This window comes from Mesoplodon bidens, assembly GCF_964165515.1.
Source record: "Mesoplodon bidens genome assembly, chromosome: 1".
NCBI classification, from domain to species: Eukaryota; Metazoa; Chordata; class Mammalia; order Artiodactyla; family Ziphiidae; genus Mesoplodon; species Mesoplodon bidens.
The window spans coordinates 194,927,196-194,954,551 of record NC_138176.1 but is presented as its reverse complement, the minus strand read 5'-3'; the positions used below and the strand labels follow the sequence as shown (position 1 = coordinate 194,954,551).

The following is a 27,356-nucleotide window of genomic DNA, read 5'->3' as shown; positions in this document are numbered from 1 at the left end:
CACTGCATTAACTGCCCCAAAAGGCTGTCCAGGCTGTAGAAAACTTGAGCCGTTTCCATACACCCACTGAGGGCACCATCCCCATCTGGACCCTTGTGCATGACCAATATCCTGGTTGCCGGTAGTGTCTGCCTGCTACCTTCTTACCCTTCCAGTCTGCACAAGTCACAGGCCACCAGTGCCCCTTCAGTAAAACACTGCGACTCTTAACATTTCCACCAGAGAACCAAACACTGTCGTCTATAATTGATTTTCTCCTTTAGGGAACTATTTACTGCTTCTATTGCCCATCAGAAAGATCTGTGTTAGGATTCCTGGCAATCTTCATAAATTACTGGTAGGAGATAAGAACAGGAACCACGAGGCAGAGGGAAGTATCTGGATCGACATCAGAGAGTGAGAGCTGGATCTGACCCTAGAGTCATCTACTATCTACCAGCCCAGGGCCTTCATTTTACCCGTGAGGAAACTGAAGTCCAGGGAGTACACGTGACTTAACTGAGGCCCCAAAAGAGGAGAAGAGAAGGGGACAGATTCTAAGTCTCCACAAAGCAGAGACCCATGCCCCTCTTCAGTCCAGGACATCCTGCGATTTACTCTCTCTCTTTAAGACTTCCAAATGAAAACACTCACCTGTGGCTCGCATTAACCATCTACTTTCAAGCATTTCCAGGTAAGCAAGAACTCATTAAAGTGATGTTGGCTGAGAGGGGAGGGAGGATGGATGGGTTTATTAAATTAAAAATGCTTGCCTGATGTTCTAATACTATCACCTTACATAAAGGACTCAACAAGTCGTACATTAACACACATCAAAACGTTAGCAGAAGCATTTGACACATGCAGGAGACAACTAATCTACATTGTTGCATTTACTTTTGAAATAACCATGGAACAAATCACATACAACTTCAGAGAAAATGCTAAGGCTGTTATTTCATAACTAAGTCGTTTGTTACTTTTATGACTCATCTTACCAAAGAATTTGAGAAATACCAGAGGGAGAGGATAAAACAAAAGCTTGATCAAGATATCTTATTATTAATCTTACTTGCTGGTTGGCAAAAATTTCTCATTTTCAGCAATACAAAGTATGTTTCCTTAGAGGTATTTCTTTCTTAGAAAACTCTTAACTACAAAAGTAGGATACCCAAGATAGTAAAACAAAAATAATGGAACTGTTTTCCAAACATCTGGCTAAACACCACCTTTGTCAAAAATTGCACAAATGAGAAGGTAACCAATATACTTAATTACTGGTTTCAGCACCACCTCACTTAATACTTTGCAATGAAAACTTAAAAGGAAAAAATTGGGCAAGCATATTTTGAGAAAAAAAGTGTGCAGTGGAGATAAAAATTAATAGGTACATGTGTCATATCTCTCCTACTTCCAAAAAAATCAGAAACCTTATAGCAAAAGATAAAGTAAGAGTATCATTAAAAGTGACATGGGAGAAAATTAAGAGCCACAGAGGAGGAATGAGAAATAAACAAAACTCTCAGTCATTACAATTACTGTATTTGAGCATTAAATTTAGCTCTAGATTTCCTGGAAGTTAAAGCCAAAATGGGACACATAACAGTTTACATAATTCTTCTCTGATAAAAAGAAAGCAAGCCGGTTCATCAGGAGAATTTATTTATTTTCCTGGAACTGAATTCTAAAAGGAATCTGTCATCCTCGTGCAAGGAAAACTGAACAAATGGATAATGGATTCAATGATGTATTTGTAGAAGCAGCACAAATGTTCCTGGCATGGTCTCAATCAACAAGAGCAAAAAGTAACCCTTTCAAGGTAGGTGTAAAGATGTCCATTTACTTTCTACTATTTTTCTTTTTATCCCTTTCAAAATTCATGGTCTCACTGACGATAAGGCCAAACATATAAAGTGTCACCTATAAAACACCAAGAAGTGAAAACCAAGCACTACTTAACCCCTGGTGCCCCCTGCTGCAGCAACACAGGGCATCTACTCTCTGGGAGGTGAGCAATTCTCCAGGGTCTCTACAGACAACCAGAAAAGCTTAAGGGAGATGTCGTAAGACTCTGGTCCAAATGCCTCGCAGTTTGTAGACTTCAATTAAAATCTGTCAGATAGTTCAATAATGTCCTAAGACTCCCTTTGTTATTATTCTGGTTTATTTTGCTTTGGGAGGTATGAGGGGAGAAACTGTTTAAAGGAATTCAGAACGGCAACTGTTCACTGAAGTCAAAGAAGATGAATATATGTCTGCCTACTTAAGTATTTCTTCAAGCAAGAAATAATAACAATAAGCTCACCTTCAGAATCTCTTCAACACAATGGACTTCACTGGAGTAGGTCTGCTGAACGGGAAAAGCAAGAAAAAGATTAGCACACAAACAAAAAACAACTACAGTGTTGGTATTAATAAATACAGCAACACTCTTGTAAGTAGAATCACCTCAGGGCCCACCTCTTATGAGCTAAATAGGAGAAACTTCACATTCTGGATGAAATAAAACCAGAGAGATTAACCTGACCTAATCGTGCAGGAAAGGTTTCTGCTGGAGACAATGACAGACGAATTATGACCCTTAGGTCAAAAGCTTCTGGTGGAAAATATGTATATTAAAGAAAATTAGTACATTAGTAAATCTAGGGGAATAACAGATATAACAAAAGTGGAGGTGGTGTTAGTTTGCTGCTTTATAGCAACATCTGTCCAGTGAGCCAAGTTACGTGAACATGAAGATGGCAATCATTCTGCACATCTTACTGAGCCCACAGGAAGGAGGCCAGCATCCAATCAAGGATAGATTTTACGGTAATATTATGGTCATATTCTGAAATATTAGAAATTTTACCTGCCAAAATTCATTTTAAATTCTAGCCCTACTTGAAGTCAGCATTTCCATCTTACACACACACACACACACACACACACACACACACACACACACACACACACTAGTTCTTCAGAGACAGACCCTAGGGAGAGAGGAGATTACCTAGGGTCTTAAAGGAAAGATCACCTTGTTTATCCCCAGCTAAACAAATGACAGCTGCTGTTGCTAGTATCACAACCACAGTTTCTAGGAAATGTCACTTTAGAGTCTTTACATTTTTAAGTACAAAGAAAATGGAAAAGTAAAATCTTTTTTTTAAAAAAATCACTTTTCCTTAACTAGAGATATGGAACAAATCCCCTGACTTCACAGTTTTTAATAGAATATCAGGTTTCGTTGTGAGTCAATTCATGAGCCAAGTGCCCTGGGCAACTCCTGTACAACACACACCCCTCCCATTACTGCCCCTGCTGTGAAGAAAGCACTGTTCTTCCCAGTCAGTTGGTCCAATGCTTGCCTCACAGCCAGAGTGTAGACGGAAAAGGGTTCTTTTCAGGGCTCTCATCTCTAATTTGAGTGTAATTTAATACAGCATTGGTTGTTAATTCCTGATCTAGGGTTTATTAATCCACCATTTCCCTCATTCCAGTTTCTTTAAGGAAAAAGGAAAAGAGCATACAGCATTCACACTCTCCTGGAATTGAATCTAATGGACACGACAAAATTCAGATGCAATGTGACCTGCCTAGGTCTGGTTTTAAAACATGTAAATTTCATGGAGATGATTTTATTGAAATGTTTGCAGTTTGCTATTTTTGAGGTAGGGTCTGGAAGTTAGGAGGTATAACCAAAGAATCAAGGGTATCCCCTTTCTCTGCTGGCCCTACCGGACCTGCCTTTATGCATTATGCATGTCAACAACAGGACCTGCTTACCCAATCTTTGTTTTTCAAGACTATTAAAGAATGCCTAAAAACTGGACCAAATATTATAGCACAAATGTCAGAAACAATGAATGCTGTTTTGACCTGCGGGTAAAATGTAATTATATCCTACGGTTTTAATCTTTCAAACGCGTCATTAGGAACAACAACAATTAGGAGTTGAAAGTTAATCAAGAGAACAGAGCATATGACTCCTGACTGGTTAAATAGTCCCCTCGTCCTATCTGCTGCTGGAATGAGAATGAGAATCCAATTAAAATATCTGGCAGTCATGGGGGACGGAGTTAGGGGAGGGATGGAGTGGGATGCTGGGGGTGGAAGATGTAATAAGCTTTTATATACAGAACCGGGGCTTCCCTGGTGGCACAGTGGTTGAGAGTCCGCCTGCCGATGCAGGGGACACGGGTTCGTGCCGCAGTCTGGGAGGATCCCACATGCCGCGGAGTGGCTGGGCCCGTGAGCCATGGCCGCTGAGCCTGCGCGTCCGGAGCCTGTGCTCCGTAAAGGGAGAGGCCACAACAGTGAGAGGCCCACGTACCGCAAAAAAAAATAATAATAAGCTTTTATATACAGAATGGATAAACAACAGGGTCCTACTGTATAGCACAGAGACCTATATTCAATATCCTATGATAAACCATAAGGGAAAAGAATATTTAAAAAAAGAATGTATATGTATGTACAACTGAATCACTTTGCTGTATAGCAGAATTAACACAACATTGTAAATCAGCTATGCTTCAATTAAAAATTTTTTGAGGGACTTCCCTGGTGGCGCAGTCGTTGAGAGTCTGCCTGCCAATGCAGGGGACATAGGTTCGATCCTTGGTCCAGGAGGATCCCACATGCTGCGGAGCAACTGAGCCTGTGAGCCACAACTACTGAGGCTGCGTGCCACAACTACTGAAGCCTGCGGGCCTAGAGCCTGCGCTCCGCAATGGGAGAGGCTACCACAATGAGAAGCCCGGGCACCGCAACGAAGAGTAGCCCCCGCTCACTGCAACTAGAGAAAGCCCGCGCGCAGCAACGAAGACCCAACGCAGCCAAAAAAAAAAAAAATACGGCAATCAACGAAACAGTGAGGCACAGTTGGAATGAGGGCAAAAAAGATTTGCCCACTGCTTCCAAAAGAATGGGGTCAGGAAGCTACAATTTCAGGACATTCAAAGACGTTTTGATCTTCATTACTACTCAAGCCGTCAACCCTTAGCCAAGACGTTTCATGTCACTAAAAGATTCATTTTTTTCCCCTAAAATTTTATTACATGAGATGAACCAGGACTGAAGACATTTTTTCCACAGATTATTGTTTATTGGTATCAGGGTAAGATAAATATTGCTCAACAGTCACCATTTAACCCGTTTAAAATTCTAACTAAAGTCTAAGGCTCAAGCATTAATTGATTAATGTACTGTGAATTTTCTTATCAGGTCCATTATGAAAGTGGGGGTATTTCAAAGGGGTGCCAGAATTCCATTCCAAATACATGAGGATATATCATATGTAAAGATCTCCATGCAGCACTGTTTATAATGGCAAATAACTGGAAATGATCATAAAATAATGTAAATACGTGTACTTGCATGGAAAGATGCTCAAGGTATTTTCAACTTTTTCTTTGGAAAGAACTTCATACTTAGAGAAAAATAATAAAAACAGTAAAAGAAATTCCTACAAACCCTTCACTCAGATTCCCCAAATGCTGGCATTCTACCACAGTTTGCTTTCTGTTTTTCTCTCCCTGCCCTCCACCCACACATCTACACTGAGCCATTCAAGAGTAAGTTAGAGAGTTAGAGTTAATGCCCTTTTACCTCTAAATACTTCTGTGTGTACCAAGGTATGCCTTACAGCTTTGTTTAAAAGGGGCGGGGGGAGGGCTTCCCTGGTGGCGCAGTGGTTGAGAGTCTGCCTGCCGATGCAGGGGACGCGGGCTCGTTCCCCGGTCCGGGAAGATCCCACGTGCCGCAAAGCGGCTGGGCCCGTGAGCCATGGCCACTGAGCCTGCATGTCCGGAGCCTGTGCACCGCAACGGGAGAGGCCACAACACTGAGAGGCCCGCGTACCAAAAAAAAAAAAAGGCGGGGGGGAGGTTTACCAGATCATCTGTATAGTATGAGCCCATTTTATGTTCCATCTACCCAAGATTCATATCCCCACTCTTCCCTGACCCAAATTAGAGTCTCAAACTAGAGTACAGTAGGTATCTCAGCTGTTTGCAGAGGAAGATCCATAAGGACCGGCTGCCTCGTTTTAAAAAGTACAACTTGGCACCTCCAAGTCTGCCACTGGAAGGAGACTTTCCAAAAATGGAGGGGCAGTTCAACAAACCATTATGGCTTAATCCCCTTCCTTAAAATCCACTTTCCCCACAGGGTCCCCAGCTGAGTAATGCCTCCCCTACTCAGAGAAGCCAGGCTCTCCCTTCAACACTGTGGCAAGGAGTAAATAATCAGCTTCTCTGAAGCTCAGCCAAGTTAAGGCTGAAGATCTTTAGGTAAGACTTCTTCAAAGAACAAGGGATGATTAAAAAGCAGCAACAACAACAATCTGTGCTAACTGCATGAATGCAGAAGCTCTAGTTTGCAGATTCTTCCCTGTCTAGCGCACCTTCAGGGTCAGAGGCACTGACTTTAGACACGAACAACCACAAATCACACTGTTGTCTACCACCTTCAACATCTAGGTTCCTAGAAGAGACCACACACACGTGTCGGCTACCTCACACATACGGTGTCCTGTATATACACGGACCTCCCAGCGGAGCCCTCACTTCCCCATGGGGTATGGCCTTAACACAGGAACCATAATCTTATTCAATAATAAAAAAAAAATAGTAGCTACTTATTGAATACATATTGTACTTGATACTGCATTAAATTCTCACACATCTCCGTTTGATACTATCTATCGTAAAATGCACCATCATTAACTTGGCAGGGGAAAAGCTATGGCACTAAATGTACGCATCAACTGTAGATACATCCCTTATTACAGACACTGAAAAATGAAATAAAAATTTGAGGGTATCCTGCGTAATGCTCCATTTCATTCTCACATCAATCTTTGTGGTATAACCCCCAGTTTTTAAAATGAAGACTGAATTCTAAAGAAATTAAGTTACATGTCCAAGGTCACACAACGCTCTCAAGTGACTGAGCCTGACTTCCGAATGTTGCTACACTACTTTTCCAAAAACCTCAACTTCAGGCAAGAGACAAATAGATTAGTATTTAAGGAGGAGATATGATCCCAGTTGTCGTATGCATGACCAAAACCATTTTCAAAGAGTACTGTTTTCCCTGTGTTTATGTAAAGAAGTTAGTATTCAGACTTAACTGCCTCTTACTACTGCGGGTACTTCAGACCAGAAAAGGCAGCGATGCTGGCCTCGGTCTGATTTCTCACTCCTCTTGGAATGACATTGTGTGATCCTAAGGAAATGCACTGATACCAAAATAAAATATGTCAGTAAATGTCTTCTAAGCATGACACAGTTTGTTTTAATAAGCTAAAAAGAGCCGGACGGAAGAAATAGACCTCACCGTTAAGACCAGGAGGCTCTGGCAATACTGTGTTTTAAGCCTCTCAAGTTTCAACAGACCAGCACTTTTTTAACAATGCTGTTCTCAAAAAGGCTTAGTTATCACTAACCAGAACTGCAGGGAGCACAAAGGCAGAGTGCTGACGAAGGAAGTCAAAAGATCTTGGATTCTAGTTCTGGCTCTGCCGGGGATTGGTTCTGGCAATGCTGGCTAAGATTCAGCTTCCCTGGGACTATCTCCTCATGGCAATAAAGGGATAATATGATCAATCCTAACCGCTTCACAGGGTTGGTATGAAGGTCAAGTGTGAACCTTTAAAAACTAACAGGAGGGACTTCCCTTGTGGCGCAGTTGCTAAGAATCTGCCTGCCAATTCAGGGGACACGGTTTGAGCCCTGGTCCGGGAACATTCCCACTGCCAAGGAGCAACTATGCCCATGCACCACAACTACTGAGCCCACATGCCACAACTACTGAAGCCCACACACCTAGAGCCTGTGCTCAACGAGAAGCCACTGCAGTGAGAGGCCCACGCACCACAATGAAGAGTAGCCCCCGCTCGCCACAACTAGAGAAAGCCCGCGCGCAGCAGTGAAGACCCAAAGCAGCCATAAATCAATTAATCAATAAATAAACTTATAAAAACTATCAGGAGGGGCTTCCCTGGTGGCGCAGTGGTTGAGAGTCCGCCTGCCGATGCAGGGGACACGGGTTCGTGCCCCGGTCCAGGAAGATCCCACATGCCGCGGAGTGGCTGGGCCCATGAGCCATGGCCGCTGAGCCTGCGCGTCAGGAGCCTGTGCTCTGCAACGGGAGAGGCCACGGCAGTGAGAGGCCCGTGTACCGCCAAAAAAAAAAAAAAAAAAAAAAAACACAAACCTATCAGGAGGCACTGATATGTGAAATAAATACATGGGGCCAACATTATCAAAGCAGTCTTCACTGGTGTGACAGCTTTTAAAGAAAACCCCAATAGGTTCTCTCTCATTTTATGTTTTAAAAGATTAAACAAATTCTCGTGCTATTTTTCTTCAAACATATGTCAACTTTTGGACTATGGTTCAGTCTATAGTATCTACTTGCTACTCACCTATCCCAAACTAACTAGATAAAGCACACTCTTCTTGCCCCTGCCTGGAACCCATTTCCCTCTCCCACCTGTGTCGGGAAAACTCCTACTCAGACTCTGAGTGGCAGATTAAAGACCATCTTCTGGAAAATATTCCTTGATTCTCTCACTCCCAAAACTGTGCATGTGCTCCCATGGCTGTCAAACCACCTCATGTCCCACCATCTCTGCTTCTCCTAGATTACCAGTTCCATGACTGCAGGGGCCAGTTCTGCCTTGCTAAATCACCAATCACACACTGCCTGACACACAGAGGCAACCAACCAACATTTGCTGGTACAGTTTTCAGCCTCCAAACTCAGAATATGAAAACAAATTCCCAATTTTTAGAGCATGAGAGACTTTCTAAATACTGTAGCTTCTTTGAATTATAAGCCAACATCTTAATTAACAAACTACACAGAAATAAACATACGAGGGACAAAAAGGAAATTGTTTTGCATTGTTTTCTCCTTCAAAACATTAACACTACTCTTAGAAACTATTTTTCACATATCAGATTGGCAAAACAAAAAAAGAAAGACGGACAGTTCTGTGTCTATGAGATAGATGTGGGGAAATAGGCGCTCAAATACTGTGGTTGGTGGGAGGGTAAAACAGCACAATCGCTGAAGATAGCAATTTGGCAGGAGCCACCAAATTCTATTTTCTCATGCTCTGACCCAGCAATTTTACCTCTAGCACCAGCTCCTACATGTACAAAAAGATATACACACAAAGCTATTCACTAGTCTCCAAATAGTAAGGTACTGAAAAAAATCTAAACTCCCATCTAGAGGTAATTGGCTAAGAAAACTGTGTTACATGCCCCTTAGGCAGAAATACTACGCAGCCATGACAAAGAATGAGGGCGCTCTTCGTGCACTGATTTGGGTAATCTCCAAGCTATACTGTTAAGGGGGAGGAAAAAACCAGGTGCAATACATGCCAGGATTTGAAATGAAAAGGTGACGTCAGAGGAGAATATATATGTTGAGTTACTTATTATGCATAAAACACCTTTGGGAATAACATAAGAAATCTATAACATTAATTACTCCTAGAAACGAAAACTAAGTGGCTGGAGGGCTAGAGTAATGGGAAGATTTTCACTGTATATCTTTTAAAATTCTGCATTATGAAGTATATTATGTATTTATAAAGAAAAATACAAAAATTAGATTGAGATTTTAAAAATTAAGGATAAAAATTTTTACTCAAAAGTCTCTGCCACATTTGTGTTTACTCTCTATTAGCATTCTTCTATGTAACTTTCCTTCTCCCAAACACACATCTATATGAATCTGTCCACAGCTTCCTCCTCGGAGCTCTGGGCCTGCCTCATGTAACACTCAGCACGCTGAATCGTTCCTAGATTTACAGTCAGTCTTCCTGTGAGGTGCTCCTGGGAAAACCTAGGACTTGGTGTCTGTCTGGCCCAGTATTTGCTGGCTAGTTCACTCTTGTTTCCCAAACTAGAATGCTACAAAGCCCTTGAAAGAGATGTATTTGGGGTGGGGGTAGTGGCGGGCTCTTTCTATTTTTTTTTAATTAGTCATGCTTAAATACTGGGCAGATACATTTGAAATAGACAAAGCCTCATAGGATTGTGGTGAGGAAGAAATAAGACAATGCACGTTAAAGCTAATGCCTCACAAATAAACTTAAGCACTTATCATGAAGATGCAATAATCAGCACTTCCCAGAGAGAGATTAGAGGAGGAAACCAAAAGGCCTGCCTGAGCAAGGTTCTGGCATAAAATCAGTTTTATTCTGTGAATACAAAGTAAATTACCTAAATAGCTAGGCCTATTCCAAGAACTCGCTCGTACTGCTTGGGTATGCCTACCCGGGCTGAAAAAGGCACAAGGTTCTAACAGTATTACTTCTTCAGAAGTGTCATGCCCTTTGGGCAACTATCTAAACGTCTACTTCCACACCCAGTATTTTAGGTAAGAATTTTTTAAATCCCTGGGCAGATTTACGGACACACTTATAGTACAAAAAGAAAAAAAAAAAAAAAAGGAAAGCTATAGATTGTTAATATGGAAGGAAGGATAATGGGTCAGAAAACAGAGACTAAGATACTCTTAACAGTTTTCCTGAAGATGAATAGTATTATAATGCAAACCAATTTTAACATCAAACTCTCCCTTCAAAAAATTAAACACCCTGAATCTCTACTCAAGTATTTTCAAATAACGGCAGGGTTTGGGGTAGTATTTTTTTTTTTTTTTAAGGTGATAAGCTTCAATACGTAGCAAGGAATTACGCGTTCCCTGGAAGCCTCTTTTTTTTTTTTTTTTTTTCCTGCGGTACATGGGCCTCTCACCGCTGTGGCCTCTCCCGTTGCGGAGCACAGGCTCTGGATGCGCAGGCTCAGCGGCCATGGCTCACGGGCCCAGCCACTCCGCGGCATGTGGGATCTTCCCGGACCGGGGCACGAACCCGTGTCCCCTGCATCGGCAGGTGGACTCTCAACCACTGCGCCACCAGGGAAGCCCTGGAAGCCTCTTTTTAATGCCAAACTGGTGTGCCAGGCATGGAGGCTACCACAATTACTGTTATGCTAACTGCAGAGATCTCTATAGTTCTCCAAGTAAATGTTTCAAGGAGAAGAGGAAAGAGATTGATGAAGGAGAAGATTATTTTAAATGATGAGGAATCTACAGGTCACCTACAGCTATCATCCAACAAAAATTTACTGTGGAAAGACCAAGCAATTCTACTCATGTTGGAGGAACTAGAAAAGGGGCAGCAGTCTGGAAACATGGGTGTCACAAACACTGGCTGTCCTTTCCTGGAAGTCTTCCTTCACCATGACTCCGCACCCACCTTCAACTCCAGATGGTAACCCATGGTGCTCTAATCTGTCTCCCCCGGAACGGTTTCCTACAGGAAGGGACTGGCTTTATTCATCCCAGTATCTCCCAGGGCCTTAACATAATTCTGGACTAACACAGACACGCAAATAATATTTGTCAAATGAATGAACCTGATCTTGCCACCTCATGGCATCTCCGACAGAATTCACAAACGTGAGCTAGCCAGAAAGTAATTATGGAATATTTTAGAGTGAATTCTCCATTTTTTCCTGTATATTGGAAGCAATGTGTGTTTGCTCAAATTTCCAAAACTCTAGGCAACTTCACAGAACAAGGCTGTTTTGTTTTTTTAAGATACAGAAATCCTCAACTGAAAAAAAAAAAAAATAATGAAATTCTATCACCACCATCAACTCAATGAGATGTTTTTCACCCAAGGAGTAGTTGCCTAAGAGCAATTTGAGGATGTTTCTCAGAGAGCAGTTTCTGATGTGACAGTAACATCCGATCATGACTGTTGGGGGAAGGGTACATGGGGCATACTTGGGTGGGGTAAAGGAAGGGTGTATCTCCTTGAGACTGGAGACCAAGAAATACCCCAGGAAAAATGCAGAAAGAGAATGCGGGAAGCTTGGAAGATGTGCTAGCACCCCAACTCACGTATTAAATGAGAGTTAACACACACAAATGCTTACAAAGTTCACCTTTAGGTAAACTCCTCTATAAGCGAACTATGTTATCTCCCTGCCTTTCACCAGCTAGAGCAAAGACAGGCTAAAAAATGAAAAGAAAAAAAAAAAAGACCCTAAATATCACTACTGAAACTTAAACCCTTACAGGAAGAAGTATTTTGAACTATATGTACTTTAAAGATTAATGTGAGTAACTAGAGAGTTTATTGTTGCTTTCCAGTTACTCTGATTTTTACCAGTGAAGCAATTTGCTTTAGTGTCATAAAGAATTTACTTTTCTAAAGTATATAAAATGTACAAAAGCTCATAATTTGTATTAACTGAACTACTTAAAATATTCTGGAAATTCTGTTTTGATCTCTATTAAAAGAGGGCATCTTTTACTCACGAAACCTAGGATCTAGTTCTTGAGATCTGGTTTAAATAAATAAAAATAAAAACCATGAGTAGCTGTTCCCCACATATATAATTATAACACTTACTTTATATAAATATACAAATGAATATTAGGGGAGTAATAAAAGTGCTGGTTTCATTTATTTTATTACTATACTTCCTGAGATCACATGAGTATATAAATTTTAATATATTTGTAGGGCTTCTACAGAGTCACATGAAATAGTTTTTATTTTAAAAAATACTATTTAGCGACTTCCCTGGTGGCACAATGGTTAAGAGTCCGCCTGCCAATGCAGGGGACACGGGTTTGAGTCCTGGTCCAGGAAGATCCCACATGCTATGGAGCAACTGAGCCCGTGTGCCACAACTACTGAGCCTGTGCTCTAGAGCCACGAGCCACAACTACTGAAGTCTACACGCCTAGAGCTCATGCTCCGCAACAAGCCACCCCAGTGAGAAGACCGTGCACTGCAACGAAGAGTAGCCCCCGCTCGCCGCAACTAGAGAAAGCCCGTGTGCAGCAACGAAGACCCAACACAAACAAAAAATAAATAAATAAATTTACGGGGGGGTGGGGACTGAAACAGTAAAAAAAAAAAAAAAAAAAAAAAATACTATTTATGTTGCTGCATTATATGCAGAAATGTTTTCAGTAAATATTCTTTATGACAATATGTCAAATAGCTTCTTGGTGTAAAAGTGACAAGGGTGGGGTGTACCTGAGATAGGTTTAAACAGACTTAAAAACAAAGTACCTGGATGAAAAACAAATGCAGAAAACTTACCACTGTTTGAGAGTAAATATATCTAATCTCAGTTATTCACCAACTTTCTAACATTTGACTGTGAACTATTACCATTCACAGTGTAAGAAGGAATCAGAAATCCCCAGTGTTTTAAGACCTGAAAACACTGTGCCTTTGACAGATCACATGAGACCCCACGAAGCCCATTGTGGGCATAGCAACCATGAATGATTTAGTAAGACTGGCTAAAAAGCACTGCTTTAAAAAAAGAAAAAGACATCACAAAGAACAAGTCTAGACAGTGGTTCCATTCCAGTGATAATAAACTGACAAGTTCTTTCAAATGGTCCAAACTACATGACCTAACTCCCCTTCCGTAACCAATTCTGCTCACTAAAACAACTTTTAAGGTTTTTTTTTAAAGAGGAATTAAATTTTGATTTTTGAGTGGGTACATTGATTTGCAAAGCACAAGCAGTCTTTCAATTAAAATATACCACTGCAGGGAGGGCGTTAAACTGAAGTGTGACCATGCTTACTCCATTCCCATCCTACTCTGTTCTCTCCCCACCTCACACACACAGACGCACACAAACACACACAACATGCACACACAAGTACTCTCTCACAAATCATATTAAGGGATGGTTCTGAGTCTAAAACAACACTACTAAATTACTTTGTCAACCATGACAGGATTTATAGATGCATAAACCTGTATTACTGCTCCTTTTTGAGTGTATGTGTCTATCAAATTTAAGTGGAAAACAATGTTCGGGAACCATGTCTAATTCTGTGTTTCATAGTGTGCCTGGACATTTTTTTTTTTAATAGCTAGGCATAAGTGAAGACTACAGAGGCACCAGGGGAAAAAAAAAACTTTCCATCGGTTTCTGGATGAGGTTGAAAGAAACTGAAGTCATATGAATAAGATAAGCCATTTAATCCACGCTTTGTCTGAAAGGACATAAAGATTTTTATCCTGGACTTATTCCAGTGGTAATCTCAACAGTTCCTCTGGGCTAGGTGTTGGTTGTCTGTCTCCTGGCATCATGATTTTTAAAAACAAAAAACAGAACCCAGAGGGGAAAAAAGGGAAGAAAATTACTGAAGCAGTAGGCAAGAGGCAATATATACTCTGAGGAAACAATGTGAGCTTCAAACTGCCCTGGGGATTACTGATACTATAATAAGCACAGAGGAGAGAAGGCAAATAAAGATGGCCTTGCCCTTTATATCTTAATTCTGAATAAGTAAATACCTTTTTTTTTGGTCTTTAATATTGGGTAACAAACAGATTACTTGCCAGGATCTAGAAAAAGGGCCAAAGATCATTCGAGAAAGTATAATTATTTAATAGAACATTATGGTGGTTATAAGTCACTTATCTAATCATATCAATGAGCACCTAAATTTAAGAGACTATTTAGCTTTTCTATAATTTATTAAAAACCAGATTCTTTACAAAGAAAAAGAAACCTTACTAATGCCACCGAACCTCAAGTAGATTTAATAATCTTTTCTTTTTCCTGCATTATCTTTGTATGTAACTTTGGTCTGAAAGTATAAACAAATTGCATGAGACTTCTAGGAAAGCTCAACTCATAAAGTGATTTACTGAACTGGCAAAAGTGAAAGAAAATATGTTTAATAACAAAGTTTTAAATAAACAGTCACTCAACAAGTGCCAGTATTTTTAAAAAATAAATACAAGGGACAGGCCAGATAAATATACATAAAAGAATTATTCTTGAATTTATTTTAAATAGGTATGTAATCTGTGCCAAGGAGAAAATTCCCTTTGCTTGTAAAATAAATGTGCTCTAATACCTGCTGAATTTAAAAGTATTAAGCATTCCGTAGTACATCTACCACAATTCTATCACATCTTACACAGACCACAATTCTAAAAGTTACAGGAGGAAACAATACGTTTATACTCATTTTGAAAACATGTAGCAGTGACTCTCCGCCCATCTTTCTCCATCTCAATATACTTCTCTGGAAGTCCTTCTTACTTTCTCTCATCCCCTCACACACACACATGCAATGAAGTTTTAAAAGTACTCTTTTGACTTTAATCCGGAGCCCTTAAGCCAAGACTCCAACTTTCTGAGTGTTTTAAGGCACAGTATAACTCAACCACATTTGTCCCAACTCCCAATATTCTTGCATTTACTGTCGTTCCTATGTTCTCCTTTTCCTTCTACACTTTCTAGAATGCAGAATCTAGGTGCCAGAGAAGAGAGAATACGAAAAATAGGCCATCATTCTGATAGGAACAACAAAAGCAACTCCTCTTGAAAATTGCCTTTAAGGGACAGGGGGGTCAATCCAGCAGAGGTAAATTATATCTCAGTTGTCCATCAATCCAACTGTGGCCCTCCTGACTATTCCACACACCTGGCCCACGCCCCGCCAGGGAAAAGGCTCCTGGAACCTACTGTACTTCTTCTCTGACATTATCATAATCACATTGCCAGTTTGGGGAAAGGGGAGGGGCACGGGCCAATCACAAAAATCCTTTGAACAAGTTCTTTAATTGGTATACAGCCAGCCAAATCCTCTGTTAAAATAAGTAGTTTATTAATATCGTCACGATAATGCTGTCTACCAAGTAGCATTAAATGAACCTGAAAAGTTTTAGATTGGCCTCTGAGCGGGTAAGTCTTAGTCTGAATCTGTTTTTCTCTCTCTTTTAGGTAAAACTTTTAAGAAGCATCTCAATGTCAGAAAATCATCTCCTTAGTAAGATTCTCTCAAAAGCATTTTGTAGGACAAACAAAACAGTTTCTTCTAACTAGAGCATGGTCTTTAAAACCAAAAACAAAAACCTGGGCTTCCCTGGTGGCGCAGTGGTTAGGAGTCCGCCTGTCGATGCAGGGGATGCGGGTTCGTGCCCCGGTCCGGGAGGATCCCACATGCCGCGGAGCGGCTGGGCCCATGAGCCATGGCCGCTGAGCCTGCGCGTCCGGAGCCTGTGCTCCACAACGGGAGAGGCCGCAACAGTGAGAGGCCCACATACAGAAAAAAACAAAACGACAACAACAACAACAAAACAAAAACAAAAACCTGTGAGGAACATAAATCACTGGAAAACTCTCTTGCTTCCTAAGTCTGAGTGTAACAGATCTCCAACTCGTTTTATGACATAGTTCCTACTTTGAAAAGCCAAAAGGCATAAACTAAATTTAAATCCATCAATGAAGAGTTTACGCTATAACAACCTGAGGGTTCTCCCTGCTTTCTCATTACTTCTGTCCAATTTCGGAGCTCTCTTGCCGGTGGAAGATACACTACTGCTTAACCTTAAACAAATTCTATTTTTTGAGGGGGAAAAAAAAATGGAAACACTGTCATGTTCTCTAATTAGCCTTTAATCACATAAATTTACACCCCAGATAGAAACGGACTATGTGACCACAAACTATGCTGAATAAATTAATGAGACCCATAACGCTACAAGAACATTAAACATTAAAATTTATCTACTACACCTGCTTGCACTGAAGTAAGAACACTTTTAAATATTCCTAGACTAGTAGAAATCAATACGACATGTGCTAAAACTTGGGTAGGTGCTCCACAATCTTTTATAGTTGACCTAAATTCTATTTGTCTGCCAAAAAACAAAAACAAAGCAATAAAAGCCAAAAGGGATGGCGGGGGGCGGGGGGTGGTGGAGAGAGGGAGAGAGAGAGAGAAGGGGAGGGGGGAATGCACACCTGTATACAAACATCTTTAAGTTTTTATGCTGCCAATATCTTCGATCTGTACCTTTACTTTGGGAAGACAAAAGAAGCCATCAATGTTTGCCAAGTGATCCAGAAGTTCAAGAAGACAGTTTTAAAGAGGGACAAAATATCTGACTGGTAAGGAATTGCTTATTTTGAAATGTTTTTAATTTCTTTAAAATGCACTGCCAAAAATGTGCTGTGATTTGCGATAGATAGAAAAAACTATATTATACTTTCTCTGCTCTTACTCCACTATTTCATGAGAAAGAGAGAGGGAGAGAAAGGAAAATCCATAATCCAAACCAACAACCAGTGCAAATCTCAAGAGATATTCCAAGTCTCTAGGGGCAGCCAAAAGGAAAAAAAAAAAAAAAAAAGCCACACCACACCACCTGTGTGTTACCTATCAAGTGTACACGAAGGAAGGGGACATGGGAGGGCTGAATGCCTGTGGCTAGAAAGCTTATTTACCTTGTTTGTAAGGTCACTGCACACAGCAGCACTCAACTAGAGTTTATTCAGATCCTTCCCTTCTTTGATGTTAGCCCCTAACAGAGGAGGCAAAAGAGAAAACAAGGAGGGAAGGAGGGAGAGAGGAAAGAAGGGAAGTGGGGAAGGGAGGAAGCAGAAGGGGGGGAGAGAAAGAGGGGGAGAAAGAGAGGTTTTCCTCTGAGGCCTAGGTCTTCCCCACCTGAACCTCAGGCTTGCACTCACTGGTACTTACTGTGGGGCAGCTGTGCACTGGGGCACTTACCTCCGTGAACATGTCTTACTCCCTTCCTACATGGCAAAAAGGCTTTCCTGTTTCCATACATCCCCTTGCCAGCCCTAATCAGTGCCACTAGGTCACTGTATTTTGTGCTGGCAGCTGCAATGGCGGCCCTGACAGGAAAGAACTTTTAATCTCTTCCCCTGTACTGAACCGTAAGCAGCAGCGAGTGCTCCCAGACACAACTCCCCTGGCTCCGCTCCTAAAAACGCTCTCTCAAGTACACCGTTGCTTAGCAATACTTGCCTTCCCCCTGTACATTTGAAATTGGCAACATCTGTCCCTTTGGCAGTTTTGACTTGTGCAAAGCACCCTGCTCATAGCTTAAACACACACACACGGCTTTATGAAATGGGCAATCCTCCACTCTTCCCACCTCCCCGAAAAACCAGGGATGTGGAAACCCCCCCAAATGGCTTAATCTTCACTTAGCTTTAAAGGTCGATATAACCATCTACAGGATTCCAAATACTGAAGCCAGGAGGAGATGCTATGAAACCCCACCTAATAAGTAATGGGGTCTGTACAATTACATGTGAGGATGTGTCTGAACTAAAAATCCCATTTAGTTTAAAATTTTCTATGTCACATTTTCTATCACCAAGTATTATGTGTAAATATTTGTTAGTAAAATAAGATACAAAGGCAATTTATTCACAGAGTAGGTAGGGTAACTTTCATGCTCACATTATAGCCCAACCTCATAAACAAAAATAGAAAGACAGACACACACACAGACATGGATCAATGGCAAAGGAACCTAAGAAGTCTAGAGAACAAAAAATTCATTTAAGTAATTCCAACATCATGAATTTCAAAACAAATGATCTTACGTTTCCTAAGTTTTTTATGCATCCCTCAACATAGCCATCTTGGTAATTTACTGAGGTTACTCATTAACACTAAAAGTAGTTCATAATACTGTAATTTTATACATAGGGAAAAAATCTAATAAAAATAAAACTTTTATAGGTAGTATATATGTTCTGCATGTTATTTTACTTTATATCTAGCACACTGACAGGAAACAAAAGTCAAAATATTAAAAGGCATAAAAGTCAACTAAGAATTGAACCATGTTCTGTGCATTCAAACTTGGGCATGTAGATATTTTCGTTCCTTTAAACAAGTCAGGCTACAATTTTCTTTTTGGCCAAACCAGTCTTGACATATTAGAAACACATGTTTTCAAAAACCTTTTCTAGGAACCGAGTTCCAGCTACAAAGGGCAAGCTGACCTATTGCTCTCAAGTCTCTACCCGGAGCTGACAGAAGCAGAAAAGCCTGGGTGATAGCAATGGCCACGAAAAATACATCCAAAAGGCCCTTGACTAGATTTAACAATAGCCCTAAAATTCCATAACATGCTTGGATTCATAATCCTGCTTTAGCTGCAATCATGAACTCAACACCCTGAAACACGCTTCTCACCACAGCTCATCACTAGCTACTTGTCCAGTTACATACAATAATTCCTGTGAAGTCAAGCTTTTTATTGCAGCTTACTGGAGAACTCTGTGCAGTCTTTGCAAATTGGGGAATTCTCATAAACCTCAGATATTCCTCCAAGTCATCCTCAGTGGTTCTGGCCTTGCAGGGTAGTACTTATGAGCAAGGTTCTGAGTTGGACACACCAGCTTCCAGACCTGGCTCTGCCAGGGACCAACTATGAAGCTCACTGCATGAAAACAGCTTAAGCACAGTGCCTGATATACAGTACATTCTCAGTAAAATACAGACATCATTTTTATTCAAATATTAATCTTACCATAACACAAACGCCTCAGTCTTTTTTTCCTTTCTTTCATGCTACTAAACTTCCCCACTTCTCCAACCCATCACACAAACACAACTTTTATTTAATGAACGTCTAGGAAAACTTCCACTGGAAAGGGGAAGAGAATGCTAAAGGAATGAATGACAACAAATGTTATATCTTTTGGTAACTATATAGTACAAGCCTTGCTTGCACCTCTCTCTGATTTATCTTTTTTGTTTTTTTTGATTTACCTTTAAACAGCAAAAGAAGCCATCACCTATTGGACACCTGTGTCTGCAATATGTATTTAATAAATTCTGAATTAATGTGGGGAAAACATGATTCGTAGAGACTAGACCCTGGGCCCGGGGACTAGGGGATGGTGGGAGCCAGGGTAGGGGCTGTGGTGCTGTCCAACAGGCAAGTGCTGATAAGCCTTGAGGGCTTGCTTGAGACTGCCCTGTCGAGCCACCTATGGAACAAGGAGAAAGGGCAAAAAAGCCTCCCGTGAGATGAGTTCCAGGCCCAAGAGGAGAAAGCAAGAACTGGCCATTTAGCACTGCCCTTCTACATGACTGTCCCTTTATGGGGCAATGATGGGCCATTAGAAAGCCAAACCCTGGGGTTTATTTAACCAACTACTAGAGCATTATTGAGAATGTCTCCATTCTGAGGCTTCTGGCATGAGACCTGCTCTTAAGGATGAATGCCACGATCTATCCCACAGTGCCAGTCAATAAATAATTATTAGGTCTGAAAGCAAGGGAAGTAAAACACAGGCTGTAATGCTCTTATAAAAATCAGCTATATCTTCATTACCATGCAGTGATGGTTCTACCCTATTCTGATAGTCTGAAGAAAATCTACGGCCCCTGTACTGTTTTTACTCCTGAAAATGTTCAAACAGAGTTGAGCCCATTCTCCTTCAAATCCTACATATCTAAGAACTTGCAGGACAACCTGCTGGCATAGTCAGCAATACACGCCACACAGTATTATCATAAAAGCCTTCTAAAGTAGATACTCCTCACTCAAAAATGTCTACAGTATGGCATTAGCAGCAGGAGTAGCAGTAACAGCTGTCGGTAGTAGTAGAAATATTTATTAAGCACCAGTTAAATAGCGGGGGTGGAGGAAGGGGGCAAGTAAATAATGAACAAAACTCAGTTCTGAACTGAGGAAAGTTTTTCAAGCATGAAAAGCCCCTTCATTGGCAAAGGCAAAGAAATGTTTTAAGTCACGTTGAGGCATCAGCTTATTCTTCTTCTGTGACATTGCTCCATCTCTAAGTGAACTTCCTAATTCTCTCCTCCATGACTCAAAGTCTAGTCTAAAACAGTTTTACCCAAACTTCAGTCAATTCCACACTATCCTGACAGTGAAACCATATTGCAATACTACCTGTACGGTTTTTTTAAATCAAGTCACTATCAACTCACTTTTTTACTTGGCCTGATCCTAAGTAACAATATTTATGAAATCCTGGGTTTGATATGCTGGTGTATATATGTTTTCTAACTCGCATTAAGATACATAAAGATTGGTGCCCATATACTCTTTTGGAAGTTCATGTACTAATCAATGCTATTTAAGCCAAATGCTGAATGGAACGTCTTGGGACATCTTGTTGATGTTTTTTAGTAAAGCTGTAGCGATCCCCCTACCTTGTAAAATCATCCTACTTTATTCGCACACAAGTGTTGTCCATCCTTCAAAAATTACATGAGAATACGCCTACCCATGCCTTTCCTTACTGGATCTGTCACCCAGAACACAAAATTAAGATGTGCAATTCAGTACAATAATCTTTTTTCCATATGTTTCATGATGCCCAAATACAACTGAAAGCCCCCTATAGTTCTCACAACAACTAGTACAATTCTGGAATCCTGAAAATGCAGCAGATACTCAATACTTTATTAATGGCACAAAATATTTATTCGTCTCTTATTTTAAAAAGCATCATATTTTTAAACATGAATAAAATTAAACCCATGATATAGAATTTCATTACTTCACCAAAACAGCTGAGAGAAACACCATCAAACCAACCCAAACCATTAGGATACTTCTTAAGACCCTGGTGACTCCTAAACATAGTTGTAAAGTCAAGAAAGATAACCTGAAGATGGGTAATATACACTTTTCCCACAGTGTGAAATTTGCTTTTACTGTCAAGGGAAGGTGGGATATCCCAGTCTACTATATGCTAGGCAAATATATCCCATTTCATTTTCACAACAGCCCTGTGGTTCAGGTAGAAATGTCCCTCTTTAACGGTGGAAGAAAATGAGCCCAAGTATTCTGACTGCAGTTATTCATTAGAAACATTACCTCCCACTTAATATTTCCTTAAAGCCTTAATATTCAAAACTTTTCAGCTACCTAAACTTCAGATTCTAAGCCAAGGCAAAGAAATAAATCCACTATATTTACTCAGACATTTAGTGTTAAAATAACTATAATGATGTGATACCGAATCTGTTTATTAAATATTTACTATATGCCAATCACTGATCTGAGGGTTTCACAAACATTTTCTTATTTAAGCCTGACAATTACTTTAAGAAAAGATTCTATTATTATTTCTATTTTAAAGATAAGAAACTGAGGCTCAAGCAGTAATTTTTAATAGTTAAATAATTTGCCTGTGGTCTAACAGCTAATTCAACGTAAAGACAAGATTCAAACCCAAAACTTCCTTAATCCAAAATCCATGCTCTTGGGACCTCCCTAGTGGTCCAGTGGCTAACACTCTGCGCTCCCAATGCAGGGGGCCCGGGTTCGATCTCTGGTCAAGGAACTAGATCCCACAAGCCACAGCTAAAAGATCCCACAAGCCTCAACTAAAAGATCTCGAGTAGGGCTTCCCTGGTGGCGCAGTGGTTGAGAGTCCGCCTGCCGATGCAGGGGACACGGGTTCGTGCCCCGGTCCGGGAAGATCCCACATGCCGCGCAGTGGCTGGGCCCGTGAGCCATGGCCACTGAGCCTGCGCGTCCGGAGCCTGTGCTCCGCAACAGGAGAGGCCACAACAGTGAGAGGCCTGCATACCGCAAAAAAAAAAAAAAAAGATCCCACGTGCCGCAACGAAGATCCAACGCAGCCAAATAAATAAATATCAAAACAACAACAAAATCCATGCTCTTGACTATTACCTATAATGCCTAAAAGTCCCATTTAATCAGCACTCCACCCCACCTCCCCAAAATCTTCAAGTATATCTTCCTACCCTCCAAAAACATCCAGAGTTTTTAGCATTCTGTGGATTACACGTTCTATTATATACTTATTATTCATCCCTAGTTATAAAATTATTAAGACATCAAAATTCTCAGCAATGGTATTGCTAGGAGTAAAAATGACATCCAACAAAAAAAGAATAGTTTGGAAATTCTCCAAAAACAATCACACCCCAGTTCTTAACAGTACCTTATACTAATTAAGTATACTTGTACAAGTATAGAAAATTACACCCTATAGAACCTGTACACTATGGAAACTTAAACATGAGTTGTCTATATAATTACAGGATCCCTATTGCTGAGACCAGCTCCTTGGCGGCGAGGGGGGCAGCGGGGGCGGGGGGTGAGGGAGTCTCTGGAGTCCCCACAGGAGCCAGAGCTATTGTGTCCACCCTCCCTGTTGCAACCAATAAAAGCCGTTCACGATATAAAAACAAAAGCATATATATGTTGCTAAGATCAAAGGAAGGAAAGCAGCTCTTGTTTGCTGAATGGGTGTTGAAAACCAACTTCCTACTAGTCACTATAAAAACAAGAAAAGTAATTTAGAATAAAAGGTACTAAAGGATATGCTGATGGACTTGGTATAGGAAACAGCATCACAGTTCAACTGCTAGAATTCAAACTCTTTTTAATAAAAGAACCATAATATTTTAGAGTAGAAAAGAGCATAGTGACTATCCACTCCCTTGTCACACACAGGAAAAAAAAAACTAACCGAGCACATTTCTACTTGGTGACAAGGAGGATAGGAATCCATGTTCCACTGTTTCTGGTAGCGGCAAAAACCTTAAAAAAAAAAATGTTAAGAAGGTGGGGGCAGTTGTCAAGTAGGCTAACCTTGTGGGGTTTTTTCTTTAACTAAAATATGAACAAGTGTCTAAATCACACATTTAAAGGTTTATAGGAAAACATCTTCACCTTTGGAAACAAGGGCAAAAAGATAAAGAAACCAAGTAGGACCGACTTTATATAATTTCATTTAAAGTTTGAAAATCAACCCCTTTTTAGTTGAACTAGATGCCATTAAACATACTGCAGTATAAACCTTTCTGAAAAGATATGTCTTTTGCACGTCTGGGTTCTCATCGCTTGGATGTGCCCAGAGCGAGGCAGAATCACAGGGACAGAGAATCGATTCTGTACTTCTCAGGGAGAGAGCACCAACACTCACAGGGCTCAGGCAGGTGACAGGAGGGGCGCAGGAGGGCTGGGGCAAGCCAACTTCTGTTCTTCAGGAATACAAGTCCTATGTTGCCAATGCTTCCAGCATTTTAAGAAAAAAAAAAAAGAATCAAAATACAGATTTCAGTGTGAAATCTACTAATTTTCACATGTTGCAACTAAATCCACACACCATAAAAGACATCTCCGCATGAGCGCCCTCCAGCACTGACTTTAAAGCTTCCTTCTCTCCCAAAGGAGGGAACAAGAGATTGGAAAACACACTCATTTTGAAGAGAAGGGTCTCTTTGTATGCGGAACATAGTCCCACATAAGAGAATGAACATCTTCAGTTCCCTCCAAGAGATGGTGAAAAGCACGCCTGCCTGAGGGAACAAAGCATGAGGCAGCCTCACTGCCGACCTGGGATGGTCTCCTCTTTGCCGCACGGGCTCCTGCCAAAGCCTGGGACTGGCAACAGCGGCCTGACAGATCGCGAGAAACATGAACCAAGGAAGCAAAACAAACCACAGTGTAGTTATTTTATATGACTTGCACGGAATAAATCTGTGAACTATAGGTGAGTCATAACATAATAAAGGACTCAATTAGGTTCAGAACAACACCACCAGTGTTTTCCCTCATCTTAGCAACTAATTCACTGGAATCTTGAGAGAACATAAGGGACATAAAGGACCCTGGTGTCTCTGTTTTACCCTTTACTGCAAGATAATTAATCTTACCAGAAAATTAAACCCAGGCTGCCAGTTGGGCATTTTCAGGGTCAATAATTCTTAAGTTACTAGGATACCAATTAATGATACCCAAGTGGTCTAGAGGAGTTAATGCCTCTACCCAAAATGGCTGGCTCATTCCCAAAAATGTGAATCACTCAATGGCAAAATATTTAAAATTGAGAATCCTTTGAGACTAACAGCAATTTTAATGTAAGTACCACTTATATATTTCTTTTTTTTTAACATCTTTATTGGAGTATAAATGCTTTACAGTGTTGTGTTAGTTTCTGCTGTGCAACAAAGTGAATCAGCTATATGTATACATATATCCCCATACCCCCTCTCTCGAGACTCCCTCCCACCCTCCCTGTCCCACTCCTCTAGGTCGTCACAAAGCACTGAACTGATCTCCCTGTGCTATGCAGCAGCTTCCCACTAGCCATCCATTTTACATTTGGTTGTGTATATATGTCAATGCTACTCTCTCACTTCATCCCATATACTAAAGGAAATCTGGTGTCTTATTTAGTACAGAGGAAAGCACCTATATACATGACAGATACATAAAAAATCATTACTTTCCAACTCTTATAGTACATAAAACCACCTGATTAATCTCTAAACTCAGTACTGAAAAGCACAGCAATTTAAGGCTGGAACTCTACTGAGAACACCTAGTAATAAGATTATGTTGCTTATTTTCAAATCCACACATAACAATACCTAAAATTACCTGGGAAATAAATAGGCTGAAAATGGTAAGTCAAACAATTCCTCTAAAAAATTACTGAACTTAGTGGCTTCTTCCCATCTCAGTGTCCTAAAATAGAAAATTCAGTCTCACATCCAATAGTTTCCCCCCTCTGCTCCAACATTTATTAGAGGTTATATTTCAGACTCCAGATCAAAGTGAACAGGGTAAGAACTCTCAAGCTGAGCACAGTGCAGGAAAGAGCCCTGTTTTCCCCAGTCCTCACCTGTGCTATACACAAAGGACAAACAAGCGTGTGAGACAAATGACCCCACCCTCAAAGTGTTTCCCACCTGGAGAAGCACACAGAGGACAATGCCAAGGAGGAGTGCTGAGACTGGAGGTGTGGGCACCAGGAGCACAGGGGGAATATCCTCGCTAAAGGGCCTGGGTGACATCAGCGGGGCTGAGAGGCACGGGCAGGAGGGTCACCACCCAAGCCTGGAGAGACAAGGAAGAAAGCAACTGGAGATTGCTATCCTGAAGGCAAAGAAGAGGGACTGAAGGATCTTAAACTAGGATAACCTCATCCGGTTTTCATATAGTAACTCTTGTGGAACCGTGTGGCAGATAGTTTGAAGAAAAAAAGGCAGGAAGACAGGTTAGAAGCAAGTTGTAAGAGTTCAAGAAAGTGACAAAAAGCTCAACCATAAAGGGGCAGTGAGGAATGGAGAAAAGGAGACACTTTCAATATTTACCAAGTAATCCCCATAGGATTGGGCTGCCAAATGGATAAAGCAGAGAACGGAAAGGAACTGAGACTCATGACCAGGAAGGAGAATGTTTTGTGTGTGTGAAGAGGTCCAGGGCAAGGCAGATATCATGAAATCCACTGTACACAGGTTCAATTTGAGATGCCTCTGCAACATCAACAAGAAAAGCCCAGTGGACAATTGGATAAAAGGATGTAGAGCTCAGAAAACTTTTTGGAATTTCAGGCTACAAAAATCAATTTGGCGGTCATCAGTATTTCTTTTTTTTTTTTTTTTTTGCGGTACGCGGGCCTCTCACTGCTGTGGCCTCTCCCGTTGCGGAGCACAGGCTCCGGACGCGCAGGCTCAGCGGCCATGGCTCACGGGCCCAGCCACTCCGCAGCATGTGGGATCTTCCCGGACCGGGGCACGAACCCGTGTCCCCTGCATCGGCAGGCAGACTCTCAACCACTGCTCCACCAGGGAAGCCTAGTCATCAGTATTTCAACAGTTGAAGCCTTAAGTGCAGATGAGATCACCAGGGATAGGCTGTAGAAGGAGAAAAGATGGCTGAGGGCAGACCCTGGGGAAGGGCGGGAGAGGCAGCCTCTGGAGGAGATGAAAGCATGTCCAAAGACATAGAAGAAAGAGCAGAGGACAGAGAAGGGCAGTGTTTGCGGGGATGGCGGTCAACAGTGTCAGATGCCATGAAGAGGTCAAGCAGGCTACGCTCAAGAGCACTCCTTGACCTGGGCATCAGGAGGTGTCCCCAGGGGTTGCGTGTTGGAGGGTGGAGGTACAGGCTGGCCTGCAGTGGGTTCAGAGTGGATAGGGGGACAGGAAGCAGGCACAGAATGTTTACCTCTTCTGTCTCCAGAGTTTTGGCTGTAAAGCGAACGAGAAAGAAGCAATTAGAGTAAGACACAGGAGTGAGGAAAGCTTTGTTTTGCCCTTTCAGCTAGGAAAGGCCTGATGTAACTACAGATTGTTAGGAAAGAGCCAAGTGATGGGGGAAAGGTTTAAGGCAGCAAAAAGGGTGTGCAGGTGGATGGGGGAAAGGGAGAACACCTCCTTCTCAGAGATCAAAGGAAAGAGAGAACTGGTGAGCATGGATACGGAATTTTTCCTTTTGAATCATCGTAGGTGGAAAGAACTGAGATTTCATACCTGGTGGCCACCTCCACTAAACGGCAGAAGCAAAGTTAAAGGACTCAGAGCAAGCCACATGGCGGCCACCACCAAGAATGAGTTGGAATCATCTTCTCATTTGAATGATCTGTGCCACCCAACATCTGCATGATTTATCAGGTGCAGACACTAGGCAAGGCCAGGCAGAAAAACAGCGCTCTTAACGCTTTAAATAAAAGTGTTACTCAAGGGGTCATGACTCCACAGAAAACACGCTGTGTGGCAGAAAGACTACTGCATCTAG

The 27,356-nt window shown here is 41.3% G+C and overlaps 1 protein-coding gene across 6 annotated transcripts in view; it reads right to left on the bottom strand.

Annotated features, from left to right (window-relative positions):
- AFF1 (ALF transcription elongation factor 1) overlaps positions 1 to 27,356 on the bottom strand; it is a 213,702-nt gene that overhangs the window by 55,398 nt on the left and 130,948 nt on the right. For 5 of the 6 annotated variants that reach the window (XM_081238196.1, XM_081238197.1, XM_081238199.1 and 2 more), the window contains one exon: positions 2,285 to 2,329. In XM_081238196.1, coding sequence (XP_081094322.1) covers positions 2,285 to 2,329 — 45 coding nt within the window. The remainder of the gene's footprint in view (positions 1 to 2,284; positions 2,330 to 27,356) is intronic. The other variant, XM_081238198.1, reaches the window with a different exon arrangement.